At 46.7% G+C, this 17,754-nt stretch overlaps 1 protein-coding gene across 1 annotated transcript; it reads left to right on the top strand.

Annotated features, from left to right (window-relative positions):
* Positions 1–12,641: 12,641 nt before the first annotated feature.
* Positions 12,642–14,413, top strand: LOC102509629 (cornifin-B). The gene is made up of 2 exons (XM_014552791.2): positions 12,642–12,797; positions 13,829–14,413. The coding sequence occupies exon 2, from the start codon at positions 13,848–13,850 to the stop codon at positions 14,115–14,117; it is 270 nt and encodes an 89-aa protein (XP_014408277.1). The 5' UTR covers positions 12,642–12,797; positions 13,829–13,847; the 3' UTR covers positions 14,118–14,413.
* Positions 14,414–17,754: the final 3,341 nt, after the last annotated feature.

The following is a 17,754-nucleotide window of genomic DNA, read 5'->3' as shown; positions in this document are numbered from 1 at the left end:
CCTGCCCAACGAAGCACTGTCAGGATTTCCTCCCACTGAGCCCCTCATCACATGCACCCCCTTGTGCCCTGTCTTCTTCTCTATCCCACTCTGATGCTCTCCTGGGTGGACATGAGCGAGGCCTCATCCTCGCCAGCCTCCCCTTTGGTCACAGCTAGGATTCCCTCCCCGAGCTTCTTTCCTGTGTCCTCCCCTAATGAATCTGTGCTTCGCATCATTGTCTGTGTCCTGGCCCCAGTCTGGGATGCATTCATTGGTTCTGAGGGGATGTTTGGGGGAGCGAGTTTGCGAGTACACACATGCCCAGGAGTCATCCCCAGGGACTTCACTGGTCTCCAGCAATTAATGATGGGGGTTGTCAGACCCTGACATCTTGGGTAAAGGAGGGGAGAGAAAGCCTGACTAGCTGACAAGAGTGTGGAAGCCTCCTGCCAGCTAACTGTGTCTAAGGAAGGATGAAGTGTGGAAAAGTTGAGCTCCTACCACTAGAAATCCCCAGCCTACTTGCTGGATGCGATTTTGCCTATTGGAAGTTGTCATACTGAAAAAGCAGACAAAACATACATAAATGACGTGCGAGTGCTACAAAGCACTTCTGCAAACATGTACAAATGGAATTTTCATGTATTTATTATTTATTCATTAACTCACACTCACTCACTCACTTATCACTCACCCATAATATTTAGCAAATAAATGGTGATGGGTCAAACGGACATTCTCACAGAACCAGTACATGTTAACCCACGTTATGCATTCACAAAAATAGTCCCTGATAAATTGTAGATCTGAATTTGAAAGTTAGAAAATACATGATTTTAGAAGAAAACACCAAACCTTGGAGTAAGCAAAGATTTCCTAAACAGCACAAAAGTGTCACCTATAAAAAAAGTTAATAAATTGGGTTACATTAAAACTAAGGACTTCAATTCACCCAAGGAGACTATTAAAAGACACAGACTGGGAAAATTTTATACACATATATACACATACATACACATATATTTAATAGATAAAGCATTATATTCAGAATATATAAAGGACTCCTCAAACCAGTAAAAACTACAGACAACCTACTAGAAAAATGGGCAAAGACTCAAGCAGGTACTTCATGAACGAGAATGTTCAAATGACCAATAAACATTTAAAAAGGCACTGAACACTAGTTATCAGGGAAATTCAAATTAGAATGAAAATGTGATGCCACTACACAGTGCAACACACTGGCTAAAATCAAAGACACGGACAATACCAGGTTCTGGTGAGGACGTGGATAAGCAGGAACCCTCCTTCCCTGCTGACGGGAGAATAAACTGGGCAGCCACTTTGGGAAACTGCCGGACGGTATTTTCTAAAGCTGAGCATTCGCATCGCCATCCCAGCAGGCTCACCCTTTGGCGTGTGCACAACAGAAACGTGTGCATGTGCTGCTGAGACACACATACGAAAAGGTTCATGGCAGCAGGATTTGTATTAAGTCCGTGTCGACAATATCCTAAATCCCATTAACAGCAGAACGGAGAAATTAACTGTGGTACATTCATACAATGAGATACCCCACAACCATGAGATTAGACACGCTGCATTACATGGCTTGGGCAAATCTCATACACACAGTCTTAAGGGGAAGAAAGGAGACGTTAAAAGCATGTACTGAATGGTACCATTTATACAGAGTCAGAGTGCCTGGACGTGAGATGAAGGCTGCAGCAGGGGGCTTGTCGGGTTCTGTGTCTTTGTCTGGGTCCTATGGAAACGGATGCTGCCACTTTGTGAAAATTCATTGAGCTGCCTGAACTTTCCAGTAAAATACACTTCCAAATTCTTTAAGTTATGTTTCCTCCCTAATCGACTTGACAAATGATTTTTCTGTTCCTTCCTAGACTTCACAGATTTCCTACCCTATCATGTCTTCAAACTCTGTCCACAATGTTACCGAGAAATCGGCCTCTGCACCCCGAAAAGCAAATTCAAACTCGGAGGCAGAGTCTTGGGAACAAAGGACAAAGCAGCCTTACTGCTTTGCCCGGCAAAGGGAGTCCCAGCCAGCTCATGCCTTAAAGACTGTGAGCCTGTCTTGGGGTTTGGTATCTTAAGGTTTTATAAAAAAAAATTGGATGGAACAGAAAAGGTGATAATCAGGGCATTTTACAGGGGCTACGTCCTCTTAACCTCCATGAATCTTAAGGAGGAACTCGGAGGTCTGTCCACTCTTCTGAGATTATCAGCCTATTACCTCCTTCCTGGAGCACAGCCTCTGTGTTAAAGTTATTCTCAGTAAAGAATGAATCAGCGAGTAGTTTCGCATCAGGGAAGACAGTTTGCTATGTACACCTTTCACAGCAAGTCACTAAGATCCAAATCATATTTCTGTTCTTCTGAGGACAAGAAAGTATACTTACAAGGACTCTAAATGCTGCAGGAGGGGAGGGAGGGCTCACCGCCATCTCTCATCTCTGTCCCTCCTCACTGTTGTGGGACAGAAGGGGGGCGGGTCGGTGGCATGGTGACATGCGGATTGGTAAAAGAATTCCCCAGAGACAAAGTATGACAGTAGAAAAGGAGTTTATTAGGGGTGCACTGCCATAGCCCACAGCGGGCCACACAGACGAGAGGTGCCCGCATGAGCCCCAAGGGCCAGCTGTTGGGGGCTTTTATAAGGTCGGGTCACAGGGTGAAGGAAGAAGGAATCCAACCCAACTTCTCATTTTATGGACAAAGGACTGAGGTGAAGGGACTTGCTCGAAGTCACAGGTTTATTTTGCTGTGGAGCCAGAAGTGGAACCCACGTCTCTGCTTTCCCAGTCCAGAGAGCTCACCAGGCTGGGAAAGAGGCAGTTTACAATTAGCATAGATTTCTGAGGCAGTAAAAAGACTTCCATCTGGCCCCTCTCTAGGCAGAGGAGGGTCCTGAGACGAATGTTTTGGCAGTTAACCCCCCAGTGGTAAACGATGATGACAAGACCAAGCATTTATTGAGCATATAATATACACAGACACTTGTGGACATTGTCACCAATTCTCAAAGAAATTCTGCAGATGATTGTTATTAAGCCATCACAGCATTTCACATATGAGAAAACCAAGGCTTGGGACCTAATTGACTGGATGCAGTCATACAGCCAGGACATGGAGATGCTGAGGTTCAGTGTGGTCCAGTCTGACTACAGAAGCCCTGTGCCTTTCTCCAAAGGAACTGAGTGTCAGAACAGCTCCCATGCAGACACCCAGGACTGGGCACTTCGCTTCCAAGGGGCTCCTGGCCTGAAGAGGAGGTGGCAGGGGAAAGAGCTGCCCCAGTTTGTGACCACACTGTTCTGCCTCTGGGGCGGAGAGAGTGTTCTGGGCAAGTGGAGTGGGGAGTGTGGGGCCAGCCGACGTCCTTCACAGTCCAGCGACCCCATTCCTGGGCTCTCAGACGTCTGCCTCTGATCCTTAAAACACAAAGTACTTTTTCTACTGGGCATGTTTCCCCAACAAACAAACAGCCCTAGGTAATGCCAAATCTCACAACAGCTCAGGCTGGCTTGCTTCAGCCCACCTTACCAGAGTCATAAACCCCACCACCCCTCACAGACCCTAAACCTCTTACCTCACCTACAGCCAGTCAGAGCCTTGTACACAAGCCGGTCAGGCGCCCTGCCACCTGACTTTACAAACGCCTAGGAACCGGCCCTCTGGGCTCAGCAGGCACCTCTCGTCTGTGTGGCCCTCTGTGGTCCATGGCAGTGCACCCCTAATAAACTCCTTTCTACTCCCATACTTTATCTCTGGTAAATTCTTTTACCAACCTGCATGTCACCATGTCACAGCCCCCACACACACACACTGTCCCACAACATTAGTAAGCGGAGTACATGTGATCCGGGCGGCAGAGATGCCCAGAAAATGACAGAATGGATAAATGAAAGAACAAACAAATGAAAGGTCAGATTTCATAAACCATTTCAGACTGTGGTAATCAGAGAATGTAAAAAGAAGTGACAACTGTGCATTTTAGGTGATTTTGAAAAATAAAGGTTTATTTCTAGTGAGCAGGAGAGGGAGGACAGAAACCCATCATCTTTAGCACTTTGGGACTCCAAAGGTCATAATTTGGCCCTGCCAGAGGCTCCTTGGAGGTAGCAAGCATGGACCTCTAATCCACTGAAGGAAATCAGAATATGTCACCCCAAAATATGCTTCTTTGACATAAAAATTATTTTGAGCTGAAGGCGATTAAGAAACAGCAAACAGGAAAAAAAAATCCCCCCTTTCTGCCTAAAAGCAGGATATAAATTCCTCTGCTAGAGCTAGAATCTTATCAGACTGGGATGGCACCAGAGGCATCTGCAAACCAAGCTTCCTCCATCAGTTCCCACCCACATATTTACCTTCCCACAGTTTGCTGCCCTTGGAAGCCTAAAGCTGCTTTCCTCTGTCCTGTCATTTCTCTACAAATGTCTTGTTCCTTGTGGAAGATGCTGTGTAAACCGCAGTCCTGCTTTGAGCTCTTTTTTTAGGTTTCTCTCCTCTGATGTGTGCTACGGGCATTAATAAAGGTTTGATTTCCTTTTGTTCATCTGTCTTTTTTTTTTTTTTTTTTTTTTTGAGTCCCAGCTAAAAACATGAGTGGTGGCAGAGTTTTGCTTTTCTTACACCACCAAAAAGTCTCTATACCATGCAGGTGGCGGTGTCCAGGCAGGTGACACAGGACCAGCTCCTGGCTTGAGGCCGCTGGCTCCAGGATCAGCCCAGATAAGCCCGCCTGGGTCTGTCTTCTGATGATTCCCTGGAGGTAGGGTGGGAATTCAAGGGTATGTGGAAGTAGTTAGCCTTCCTGGGATGGGACTTAATTGCTTCCCAAGGTTCCCAGTATCCTCAGGCCAAACACTCACCTCCATGGGCATCCAGCTGCATCAACATGAACACGTGCCCAGGCAAATCAGCGCCCACCTGAACCTCCTTCCACCCGGAGGGGTCATGGGACTGAGGCTCCTTGTCTGGATTCAGGTTCTAGTTGAGATAACCTGCTGGAGCAGTGACTTTCAAACCTGGTGGTATCTGAGGACTTTTTAAAAAATCAAAAATCAACTGATTAAATAAATCTCGAGTGGAGCCCACTTGGGGATTTTTTTTTTTAAGATACCAGATTCTGTCTGTAAGTTGCAATCAAGGTAGAAAAGCCACTGGGTTTACAATCTAGTGTTTCCCAACTTACCTGATCATAAAAAGCACTTGGTGAACACTTTAGAGACACAGAGCCTCAGGCCTCCCCTATCTGTTTCTATTATAGTAGGATGAAGAAGTTGTCACTGTATCTTTAACAAGCATCCCAAGTGATTCTTTTTTACCCACTGTCTTAATTTACTTATTTATTTTTAATTGAAGTATAGTCAGTTACAATGTGTCAATTGCTGGTGTACAGCACAATTTCCCAGTCACGCACACACATACATATATTCGTTTTCCTATTCATACATGTATTTCATTTCATATACATACATATATTCATATTCTTTTTCATTAAAAGTTATCACAAGACATTGAATATAGTTCCCTGTGCTCTACAGGAGAAATTTGTTTTTTATCTATTTTTATATATAGTGGTTAACACTTGCAAATCTCAGACTCCCAAATTTATCCCTTCCCACCCTCTTTCCCCCGGTAACCATAAGACTGTTTACTATGTCTGAAAGTCTGTTTCTGTTTTGCAGATGAGTTCATTAGTGTCTTCTTTTTTCTTTTTTTAAATTCCACATATGAGTGATATCCTATGGTACTTTTCTTTCTCTTTCTGGCTTACTTCACTTAGAATGATGATCTCTAGGTCCATCCATGTTGCTGCAAATGGCATTATTTTATTCTTTTTTATGGCAGAGAAATATTCCATTGTATATATATACCACAACTTCTTTACCCAGTCATCTGTCAATGAACGTTTAGGTTTCTTCCGTGTCTTATGCTCAAGTCAGCCTCCATCAGGGGAGCACTCCTCATTGATGGGTATTGAGTCCCAGAAGCTCACAGAACAATGCCTGTTTCTCCACCAGACTTTGGCAAGGCTAGGACTTCATGCTTGACATGTGGTTGTCATTCAGCAAATATGTGTTAAATAAATGACTGACTGACTACTTCACAAATCAAGAAAATTATGGAATGTTCTGAGTCACTGGAGATGAGTCTAATAATAGATGTGCTTCAGACCCTCAGGAGAAGCACGGTCCTGGATATCTCGCATCCATCTGCCGTGCCCTCGTCACTACAGTAGTTGTTTTGCATAGGTAATCACGTTTAATAGCAGCCCTGGCAGCCCATCTTATCATTCCTAACTCACAGGTAAGATAAACAGATTCTTAAGGTCTCAGAGTCAAATGCTGGATTTGCCTCTTTGCCCCACCACCTATTTGCCACATAAACTTGGTCAGATGACAGTCTTTGTGCTTCAGCTTCCATGTCTGTAGAATGGATTTAAGGACCCGTTCCTTGCAGTGATAGTGTGCAGATTAGCGTCAAGTGCATAGAACAAAGTCTAACACTTTGTGGTGCTAATCAAATGGAAGCAATTATTATTAAGAAACTTTCTCAATATCACACACACACACACACACACACACACACACACACACACAGCCGGTAAGGAGCAGAGCTAGAATGTGAACCTGGGACTTCATGTTTCCAAAATCTATAAAGGTCACCCTGCACTCTGGAGGCACTTGCTTTAAGAAGTGGGTCAGTGATGAAGCAGGCACAGCTGAATAAACAAGAGGGGACCAACAACTACAAATAGCAGCCACCCGCGATGGGGTTTTGGACTCTCTGTCCAAGTATGTTTAGTCATGTGGTTATCGCTCTGCCCCTTCAACAGCCCGAGGGGCAATGAGCGATCAGTGAGGGAGCATTTATCTAGGACAGTAGTCTGAACCATCCGAGATTCCATTTTGAAATTCAATACCCTCAATTAAAAACTATATGTGTGTGTGTGTGTGTGTGTGTGTGTGTGTCTTTGATCATCCATACCCAGAAGAACTCTATCTCCAATTGATCAGTTCAGCTGTGTGAGAATGTCAGGACCCAGCTGGGACTCCTTCACCTCCCTCTCCTCCTCCTCTTCCTTCTCCTCTCCTCCTCCTCTCTCCCCTCCTCCTCTTCCTTCTCTTCCTCCTCCTCCCTCTCCTCCTTCTAAGAGTAGACCAGCATATGGAACCCCCCACTAGTATTGACAAGCAATATGGCAAAGTTGTTAAGGGACTGTATCCCAGCACATCCTAACTTTATGACCTCTTGAGAGAGTTACTTAACATTTTTCTGCTTCAGTTTCCTTATCTAGGGCATGCCCTGGTCATTGCCTGATCACCAGCAACTTTAGTCACCCGCTGCCATCCGACTCATATAAAGCATGGACCATGAAGTCATTGCTAATGCCCAGTAACTCGAGGTATTATCTGACAAACATGAACATCTGACAGTGTAGAGGAAAAAATGAGGAGGGATAAAGCAATCGTAAAACCCAAGCACATTGCTCCCTCGAGAAGGGCACCCTGCCCTTGGGTCCACACACACGCAGGCAAACAGACACACACACACGCACACACATGCACACACACACGCTGTGAGCAGCAAAAGGGAAACACACAGACAATACAAAAAAGATTCATCAGACTCAAAGGGGGAGGAAAGAATGAGACAAATTAGTAAGACTGATTATGAATAATATTTTTAGCCCATTCATTCTAAAAGTGTTTGAAGAATATTTTCATCTCATCTTTACAACAATCTTGTGACATACAACTTAAAGTTCCTATTTTAAAGAATAGGACATTTAATGAAATTATGCCATTTATAACAACATGGATGGACCTAGACGGTCATACTAAGTGAAGTAAGTCAGACAGAGAAAGACAAATATCATATGACATCACTTATATGTGGAATCTAAAAAAAATGACACAAATGAACTTACTTACAAAACAGAAAGTAACTCAGACATAGGAAACAAATTTATGGATACCAAAGGGGAAAGCAGGGGAAGGATAAATTAGGAGTTTGTGATTAGCAGATACACACTGCTACATATAAAGTAGATAAACTACAAGGTCCTACTGTACAGCACAGGGAGCTATATTCAATAACTTGCAATAACATATAATGAAAAAGAATGTATATATACATATATATAACTGAGTCACTATGCTGTACACCAGAAACTAACACAACATTGTAAATCAACTATACTTAAATTTAAAAAAAATAGGACATTAAAGTGCAGAAAGTTTAGGTAACTCGCTCAAGGTCATCCAACTAATATGGGTGAAAAGGCTTTACAACTGTGCGGGACTCTAAGCCTAGGTCCTTTCTTTTCTACATGATCCAAGTAAGAGAAGCCAGATTTAAATTTTCGTCCATCCCATCAGGGACTGGGAAAAGAAAAGAGGGAGGCCAAGGGATATGCTTTCTTCTTAGGAAGAAAGGCTTCTGTCTGATTCTGCTGCTAACGAGGCTGTGAAGACTGGACTGAGTCCCTTCTCCATCCTGAGGTGGGAAGCCCCATGAAAAAAGACGGCAGGACCCCCAGGCAGGGCCACTACCCTCCTGCCAGCACCATTTGGTTCCCTGGCCCTGCAGCATTATTTCACTTTTTAAATTCTGAAATGGCTTACTTCTAGGAAAGCGAAACTTACCCCTAAGATTCTATTTGTTCCCTGAGCTAATTCCTCATTGATCCATTTGTAGTGCTTCATTTGCATGGAGCTCACTCCTGATTGGTCCATTTCTAGCAAGCTTGTTCCTAATTAGTCATCTTTGTTATATCTTATTTGCATATGATGTTACAAAATGTTGCAAAGTCTAGACTGGCAGCCTATAAAAGCCTGTGTAAACCTACAGACAGGGTCCAGAGCTTGGAGTGTTAACTCCTCTGGGCTTGCTGGCGTAATAAACTTGAGTTTTCTAACCCTGCAAGTGCTGCTTGGTCTCTCGCCTGGATCCAGGTTGCTGTCACAACTGAGCTGTCACAACTGAGCTGTAACACACTTTGCTGCAACAACCCCATCTGTCTTTTGCCTTCAGCGGGACAGGGTTGGGTAGAGGTTCTCCAGCGCTAGGACGTTTGTGCTCTCTCCACCTCTGCATCCCTGCGTGTAACCATCTCTTCTCCTGCCTACTGGACCAAAATGTTCGGGAGGCTTCTAAACCCTGGGATCTGGTCCTTCTCGTCTTCTTTTTCAGATAGGGGACACTGTGTTATAGAGATTTTGTTTTTCTTTAACCATTGTGACCTGAAATGGGCAGCAGCCAAAATTCTGGTCTCTGAGGATCCTCGTGGTGATTGGGGGATGGCGACAGCAAAACTTAATACTGCTTGTTTTCACATGTTACCATATTTTATATATTGGTTCCTATGGCAAAATGACTGGAATTTGAATTCGGCATGACAGTCTCTGCAAGCTCTGGGCCTTGGGGAAGTAAAGGGGGAGGGAGTGACCTCAGTCAGGAAGTAGGCTCAGCGCTGCCCTCTTCCCCGTTCTGCACGTGAGGGATGCACAGAGGCCCGCTCAGAGCGAGTGGAGGATCCACAGTCGGTCCAGAGGGAGCCAGGCCTTGACTTGGGAAAAGCAGCAGCCGCTTGTGTTTTAAGGAGGGGCTACTATGACAGACTGAGAAATTCTGGGAAATGTACCTACCGTCAGAAGCCACCTGGCTTCCCCTTTCTTTGTGTGGGGAGTTTGTGGGGCCAGACTCACGGGCTAACCCAACCCTGATAGGTGAAGAAACAGAGCTTCTCTGAAGCAAAGAACAGACTTAACACCAACCGCTGAGTGAGCTTCAGAGAAACAAACCAGGAGAAGGATGTGGATGTCAGGGATCGAGGGAAAGTTCTGGAGTCAGGAACCAGAGCGGGGTTGGGTGGAGTCAGGAGGTACAGGTGAAGGCAGGCAGGTGAGTCCAGCCAGGGTGGGGTACTGGGTGCCAGGACATAAAATTCCTTTACATGCAGGGCCAAGGCCCATGGATGGCACAAGTACCCCAGCTTCAGAGCTGGGCTCAGATTCTCCAGGGCTAGGGACAGGCTGGGTGACACCCCACGGCAGGGAGCAGGAAGCAGTTTCCTCGGGGCTGAGAATCCTGCCAGATGCAGCCTCAGGTTCTGCCTGGAGCTCCCTCTGTCCGGGGCTCTCAGGAGTGAGTTTGGGTGAAGAAAGGGTCCTGGTCCCAAGCCTAGAGGGGAGCTAACGTGAGGCGGGAAGCTTGGAGCTCGGCTGTGGTGATGGCGCGGCCAGCAGCCCAGAGGGAGGCAGGTCATTAAACTGGCCGACCGTGAAGCAGAGGGATGGGGAAGACATCTGTCCTTTGCTGAACCCTCACTCCTCCTCTCAACTTATCCCGAAAGACAACACTTCCCAGAAATCCCTGGGCTTCTCTTTACAAATAATGCCATTCATTCATTCATTCACCCATGCATTCATTCATTCATTCTATAATTAGCAACTCAACGAGCAGCTATTACATATCAGGCACTGTGTAAGGATGGATGTGGACCAATGGCTCTGGTGACACGGTGGGAGGTTCATCCAGGACTCAAGGTCATACGAGGTGACCACCTGTGGCACCAGCAAGTGCTCTGCAAACATTTAGGTGTGTGCTGAGGGGCCAGGGAAAGAGGAATTCTCCACACACCTGGGCTCAAGGGTGATTGAGATCTTCCAAAGGCCACACCTAGTAGCACATTGTGTTTGAAGGGCAGCTCTGAAACAGTGACTTCAGGTTCATGTTATGTTGATTAGAGGAAATTGCTGGTGTTAAGGACTCAGGGAATCCCTGTTCTTCTGTCCCCAGGAAAGGGAAGCCCATGGCAAGGAGACTCTCACGGTTCCGACCATGATGGAGGAAAGGCGTACCTGGGCAGATGCTCAGAGGATGCTCACCTTCTGCCATCCATAACTGCCATCACGGCTCAGGGGACCCAGGCTTGTCACCATGCCACCCTGGGACCTCCTCCAAAGAGAAAGCAACTCTGGTTCAAAACAGGCATCTTAGCACATCAGCCTTTCCCTTCCTCTCTCAGAGCCTGGTCCAGGGAGTGACCCTAAACTGAATGAGTCCCTTACTTCACCTACACTAACCCAAGCCCCTTCCTATTTTTAGGGGTGCTGGAGATACCTTCTGTCTACCCCCAGAGCCATCTGAAACATTCAGCAGCTTTATTCCTACTTAAGAGGAGTTATCTTAGCAAATATTAAGGTTTTACCCAAAAGGCAAGGCTTTCTCTGGCTTCTCACATCACCACTCACGGAAAGCTTCCCCAAGACTGTGAGTGCCCCGAGCCCTCACCCAGGGAGGCTGAGCTCCGCTCTCCACCTTTAATCTCTCTCCTGCCGGGGCTCAATTTCCTCTGTAGGCGTCAGGAGGAGGGGGAGGTTCAGACAAAGGTGAACGGAGGATTTCTGTGTGGAATTCCTCTTCACGCTGGTGGGTGCGTTGCTGTTGGATCCTGGGTGCGTTATTTCACCTCTCGTGGCCTCAAACTCCTCAGTTGTCTCTTGAAGACCCTGGAATGAGTGAGGGTTTCTGAGCCATTAAACTAGTGTCTCTGAGTTCGGCTGTGTTCCTCACCCTGGGGAGTTCCGGCTCTGTTGAGTGGAAGTGGTCTTCATATTGGGATGGCTCCTAGCATGAGACATGACTGGCATGTATTAAGGACGTCATGAATGTTTGTTGAATGAATGAGGATACAAATATTACCACAGGAGCACAGTAAGTCCCCACAGTAAGTGTTGTTTTGAACAGGTGCAGCTCTGATGCTCAGAAAGCCCCCAAAAGACAGGGAGCCAGAGAGAGGAAGAAAACCCTCAGGAGCTGGGTCTGGAGTTGGAAGTGGGCAAGAGGTTGGGGACGATTCATCCCTGAGGGCCCCACGGGGTGGGCCTGGGGTGATGGTGGTTAGAAAAGCTCCCAGGTTTTCAGGTGCGGGTGGTACACAGTCGGGTTAGGAAAGGAGGAAGGGCCACAGCCAGGAGGCTGGGTGGAGTGGAGGGAAAAGGTTATCCCAGAAATGGAATTAGCTTTTGAAAAGTCTCTGAAGTAGGAGAGGGGTGAAGGTGTGGTTGGTGAAAGCAAAGCAGGTTTACCCAGATTAACAAGCAGTCGGGGAAGGGTGGGGTTGGGGGGTGATAATTAAGTAATTCCGAATGTACGTCGTTCCGCGGAGTTAGGAGAAAGATGGGGGACTTGGGTGTAAGGGGCTAGGATGTCGCACACCAGGAGTCTATAATCAGTCAGTTCTGTTATCCCATAGCATCTACCTGACAACTCATGCCCAGCTCGGCTCCTCTGCATCCCTTCCCTTCCCACTAGCTCACATGCCCAAACGTATTCTATCCCACAGGACACAAAGAATGACCATCTCAAGGAAAAAGAGCAGAAAGGTAGCAAGACCACCGAAGGACTCAGCTCTCCCTCCGGGGTGAACCCTTTAAACCCCCCAGGAAACAAGCCTGTGGCTCACCCCTCCCCCAAAGCAAGCTCTACACCTGCGTCTAAGGGGAAGGGTGGCAGTGGGAACTGGGCCCAGATGACATCATTGTCAGACAGCCGGTGCCAAAAAATATCAAGTGGGTGGTTTTCATCACAAAAGCTGAGCCAACGGGTAATTGAGGGGAGTGGGGTGAATCATGTCTGACAGGTAAGGAATGAAAACAGAGGGGCCCAGGGTGATTGCATTTCCTTGAGGCAGGGCTCATTCATTGTATAAAAAGCCAGCTGGCCGTGGACTTCACATCAGACCGGAGCAGCTAGACAACCCGTTCTCTGTGTACCAGGTGAGTCTCTGATTGGAATCAATTTGAAATTCTTCGTGTTTTCAGTTTTGGGAAAATGGACAAATACGCGTAAGAGGGCTGAAGCAGGGTATTAATTGGAGGGAGAGGATACAGGGGTAGCCTTATTTTAAATTTAACATGGTTTGGGTTTGAAAGGAGCTTAGAGCTGGTGAAGTTGGTGACCTCAGTGGACAGCTGTGGAACTGGGGGTCGGGGAAGGGGACAGACCTGTGCGAGTTCCCACAGTAAGTGAGTAGCAGAGTTGCAACTAGACCCCGGGCCCAGGGCACACTCAGCAACACCACTGTTCTCTCGGCTTATGATGCTTATAAAATTTTTAATTCATAAGATGGACTTTTCTGAATATTTATTATATTTAAAGCTCTCTGCTAGGCATGGTAGGCACCTTAGATGGTTACAGAACTTACTGAATAAACTTACAACCTAGCAGGGCAAGCTAATGCATGAACACACACAGATGAAATGCAAGGTGGACAGTGACTGGTGAGAGAGAGGGGGGCAGGGAAGGGCGGGGGCAGTTTGGGGAGCTCCCAGGGACCGCGCACATTGCGAGCTATGGTGGAAGGCTATTCGGACAAGCAGAGGTGGGAAGGAAAGCATTTTGGAGAGGACTGTGTGAACAAAGGCCAGAGTGAAGTCGTAGGAGCTTAGATTCAAACAGAGGCATCCTGTAAGGGTGTGTACAAGGCAGTTGTCTCTACAATATCACTTTCCAAAAGACTTAATATGTGTTCTTGGGTCCTTGTCAGTGAGGGATGTGACAGGTCTGGGGATAGGAGAGAGCCAAGGAACCAACCCCACTGAAATGGAGCAGAACGAATTGCCTTTAAGTTCCTCCTCTTGAAAGACCCAGAAATATCAAGGCATATTTTACTCTCATGTAGTGGGAAACAGCTAGGGGAGAGGAGAGACCATCTTATCTAAATGGGCCTGAAATGAAATCTATCTGGCATTTAACTTGGTTTCTTCTCTGTTGGATCAAATCACTGAGTCAGCTTTTCTGTCTCCAGGTCCAGCCTCCTTGGAAGCATGAGTTCCCACCAGCAGAAGCAGCCCTGCATCCCACCCCCCCAGCTTCAGCAGCAGCAGGTGAAGCAGCCCTGCCAGCCTCCACCCCAGGAACCATGTGTCCCCAAAACCAAGGAGCCATGCCACCCCACGGTTCCGGAGCCCTGCCATCCCAAGGTTCCGGAGCCCTGCCAACCCATAGCTCCGGGGCCCTGCCACCCCATAACTCCAGAGCCATGTCCCCCAACGGTCATTCCGGGGCCAGCTCAGCAGAAGACCAAGCAGAAGTAACGTGGTCCACAGCCAAGCCCTTGAGGAGCCGACCACCTGACACATCGTCCCTCCTCCCATCCTGCTTATGCGTCCCATTCGCAATTAGCCTGCTGTCACCCTGAGTCATAACCTTTCCCTCTTTGTGCCCTTTAACTCAGTCTGGAGGGCTCCTGAGCCTCTGGATAAGGCTGCAAGTCTCACTGGCTGAGCTAGCGTTGTGGCTGCTCAGGGCTCATCTAAGGAGGGATGTTGGGGTTGGGGGAGTCAAGTGAATCTTCCCTGCTCCGCCCTCATTAAATCACTTTTAACTCATACCTGGCTGTGTGTGTCATTGGCCAACTCAGCTTTCTTTGTGGTTCTTTCACGTGAAGCAGGAACTGCGCACAGCGAGGGCTGTAGTCAGAAAGCGCCTGACCTGGGAACTGGGAACGTGTGTGTGTGCGTGTGTGTGTGTGCAAGCTGTGCTCACAGGGCATCGCTGGGCTGGCAATGGGACAGCAGGCAAGGCCATCAGAGCCTGTTACCTCGGGCAGCCTGAGCCAGAGCGGGGCTTTCTTTTTGCCCTTGAGTAAATTATTCTTATCTGGGTATAGATGGTGTCTGCTTCATGCCACCTCTGACTCTGAGCCTTTGCCCCCAAATCACCTTTATTCTGTTCAGTTTATTTCTTTATTATTATTACAAAGAAATAGAGCTTGAACATGTTCCAATATGATTATCTGTTCTTCTCTCATCCTTCCTGATGCCCCAGCCAAGGACTTAAACACTCACACACACACATCCACGTCTACACATACCCACCTACCCCCTCCTACACACACACACACACAGATCTCCAAATCACACAACACATAGACACACACACACTGTCTTAATCAACCAAGTCTTTTTTTTTTTTTTCCTCTCTCTCTTTCTTTCTTTCTTTCTTTCACTGAATCCCCAATGTGAAGACTCCAACGCGGTAGCAGGAATGGAATAGCATCTACAGTGTCTGCCCTAGAAGGAGCCTGAGAGAAGCGATCTTCACCCTCTTTCCCATATAAACATACATTCACAGCAAATACACAGACACAAAAGCACACACGCACTTATTCTCTCTCTCTCCCTCCGTTTCTCTCCGCACACACATACGGGGTACCTCTTGGAGCAGAACATAAAAGCAAATGTAACAAACAAAAAAGAAAACTTTAGGTAGATAACAGAAGGAAAAGAGATTAATATTGATGAGACCAAAAAAAATCAGCATGAAGCTGAGGGAGAGCAGGTCATTAAGATATAAAATGCAACCTAAATGTCCATCGACAGATGAAAAGATAGAGAAGATGTATGTATACGATGGAATGTTACTCAGCCATACTAAGAATGAAATCTTGCCATTTGCAACAACATGGATGGACATAGAGGGCATTATGCAAAGTGAGATACGTCAGACAGAGAAAGCACAAATACCATGTGGTTTCACTTATATGTGGAATCTGAAAGAAAAAAAAAAGCAGAAACAAAACAAACAGAAGAAAACAGAACCAGATTCCTAAATACAGAGAACAAGCTGGTGGTCACCAGAGGGGAGGGTTTGGGGGATGGGCAAAATAGGTGAAGGGAATTAAAAGATACAAACTGCCAGGTATAAAATAAATAAATCACAGGGATGGAATGAACAGCAGGGCGAATCTAGCCGGTAATATTGCAACAACTCCTCATGGTGACGGTGGTGACTAGACTTACTGTAGTGATCAATTTGTAACATACACACAAAAGCTGAATCGCTGTACACCTGAAGCTAACACTGCATGTCAACTGTACTTCAATCAAAAAAAGTCAACCGAGTCCCCCGAAAATTTTTAAACATTTTCTAAACCATAAATTGAAGTTATATTTATTTTTAACACTTATTTTACATGTTTAGAAAAACTGAAGCACACGAAGATATTGATGAGCTAGAGGAAACATTTTTCGCCAGAAACTTCCTAAAACCCTGCAGCAGTTTCTGGGCCAGCAGCCCAAAAACAGGGGAAAGAAGGTGTAGTTAAACATCTTTTTTCTTTAATGATCTCACACATAAACCCCCACAGAATTCGAAATCTTTGGGGGAACCCCCGCCCCCCAGAGCACCACTCCATCCACGCCGCTGACAACCAACGATTCCAGTCTTGTCCACTGACTTTGAACCTACGACCACTGAGGGTTAAATAGGTTACCTGGCGGAGAAGGAGTTCTCCCAGTCTCAGTGCCTCCTCTTCCTCCTGCCCCTTTCCTCTTTGTAGGCACGACGCCACCCACCCAGCCCAAGGACGCCAGACGGCACTAGAAGGCAGGCTGTGCTTTTGCGTGAGGAACTTGGGGCACAGACTAGACCCAGGTCGGTTAATTGCAGGTTCACAGCCCGGGTGCAGCTCTCACCTGTGCAGATAAAGAAATGCACATCTGGCTCTCTTCCTGGGTGTATCTTGGTTTCCTGACGTTCCCCTGTACTAGCAGCTCCACGAGTGCTGAAGGAAAAAGAGGGCTGGTTTAGATGAGGGCTGTGTGATAAGGGAGTTCCCACTGGAGTGCCGGCTGTTTCCTCCCATTTTTGACTCAGAAGAGCCTCTTTCCTGAAAGTCTATGGCAGCCACTTTGCCAGCAGCTCCCAGCGGCTCCCTACATAATGCACTGGATTCTCTGCATTGTTGCCCTTCCCAGTCTCGTTTCACCTTTCGTCTCTTTTCTGCTGTATGTTCAACACTCTTCCGTTCTGGTCACGCCCATACCTCTGCAGAGACAAGTGCCTGCCAAATGGGAGGAGCTTATTTGATGTCTGCTGAGATGCTGAGCGGGCTCTACCCTCATCAGGGGATGATGCTGTGGATTTGAAGGGAATATTCTGAACCTCACTCTGTGGACACTCAGTTGCCACTGTCATTCTAACTGCCAGGTGCAGCAGGGCCCCCAGTTCTGAGCCTCTGCCCCACGTAGCAGCGTGGCTGCCCAGTCCTTTTGGGAATTTCAGACGGCTTGTGTGTTAGTTGGGAAATAACAGCCCAGCCGTCCCACTTCCCTATGACTGGGGCTGCCCGACCCTATAAAAGGCTATTCTTCATAACTGCCACCCTTTTGAAATTTTAAACTCAATCTGTGTTGGATGATCGGGTGAGTTGGAATTCTTGATATTCAAGTCTTTTTCTTTTCCACCAAGAAAACCCACGACAGATGTCAGGTTATGTTCTCCCAGCACAGTATCGGATCACTTTCTAAAGCACTTTAGTTTCACTGTGTGCCATAGTGATACATCCTTCTGAACACAACTTAGAATTTGAATCCTGGGGTTATTTATTGCATTCAATCGACATTTGCTGTTCCACAGTCCGGAGCCCAAATGCCTACATATAAATTTAAACAGCCACATCTGGTTAGTGGCTCCTCTACTGAGCAGCCTAGTTTCAGAGTTACTTCCAGAGCCTTCAAAAATGGGCCTTAGATCAATTCTGAGTTTCCTATGCTGACCTATCACATGATTTCTCTGACCTAAGCACTGGTTTCCATCACTGGGCAGTTGTGTTTCTCTTTCTGCAACTCAGATAGAGTATATGTTTCATGGCACGTCCCAGCCTGGATCCCCCTAGAACAGAGTCTACAGCAAAGTCACATGCAACTAATTCCTTCTTTGCAAATGTAA

This window comes from Camelus ferus, chromosome 21 (genome assembly GCF_009834535.1).
Source record: "Camelus ferus isolate YT-003-E chromosome 21, BCGSAC_Cfer_1.0, whole genome shotgun sequence".
In the NCBI taxonomy this organism is placed as follows: Eukaryota; Metazoa; Chordata; class Mammalia; order Artiodactyla; family Camelidae; genus Camelus; species Camelus ferus.
The sequence above is the reverse complement of the archived record's forward strand: the minus strand, read 5'-3'. Positions and strand labels throughout refer to the sequence as shown.

What these genes read in the sequence shown, in the direction of transcription:
- LOC102509629 (XM_014552791.2), top strand. Translation starts at nt 13,848, where the DNA reads ATGAGTTCCCACCAGCAGAAGCAGCCCTGCATCCCACCCCCCCAGCTT.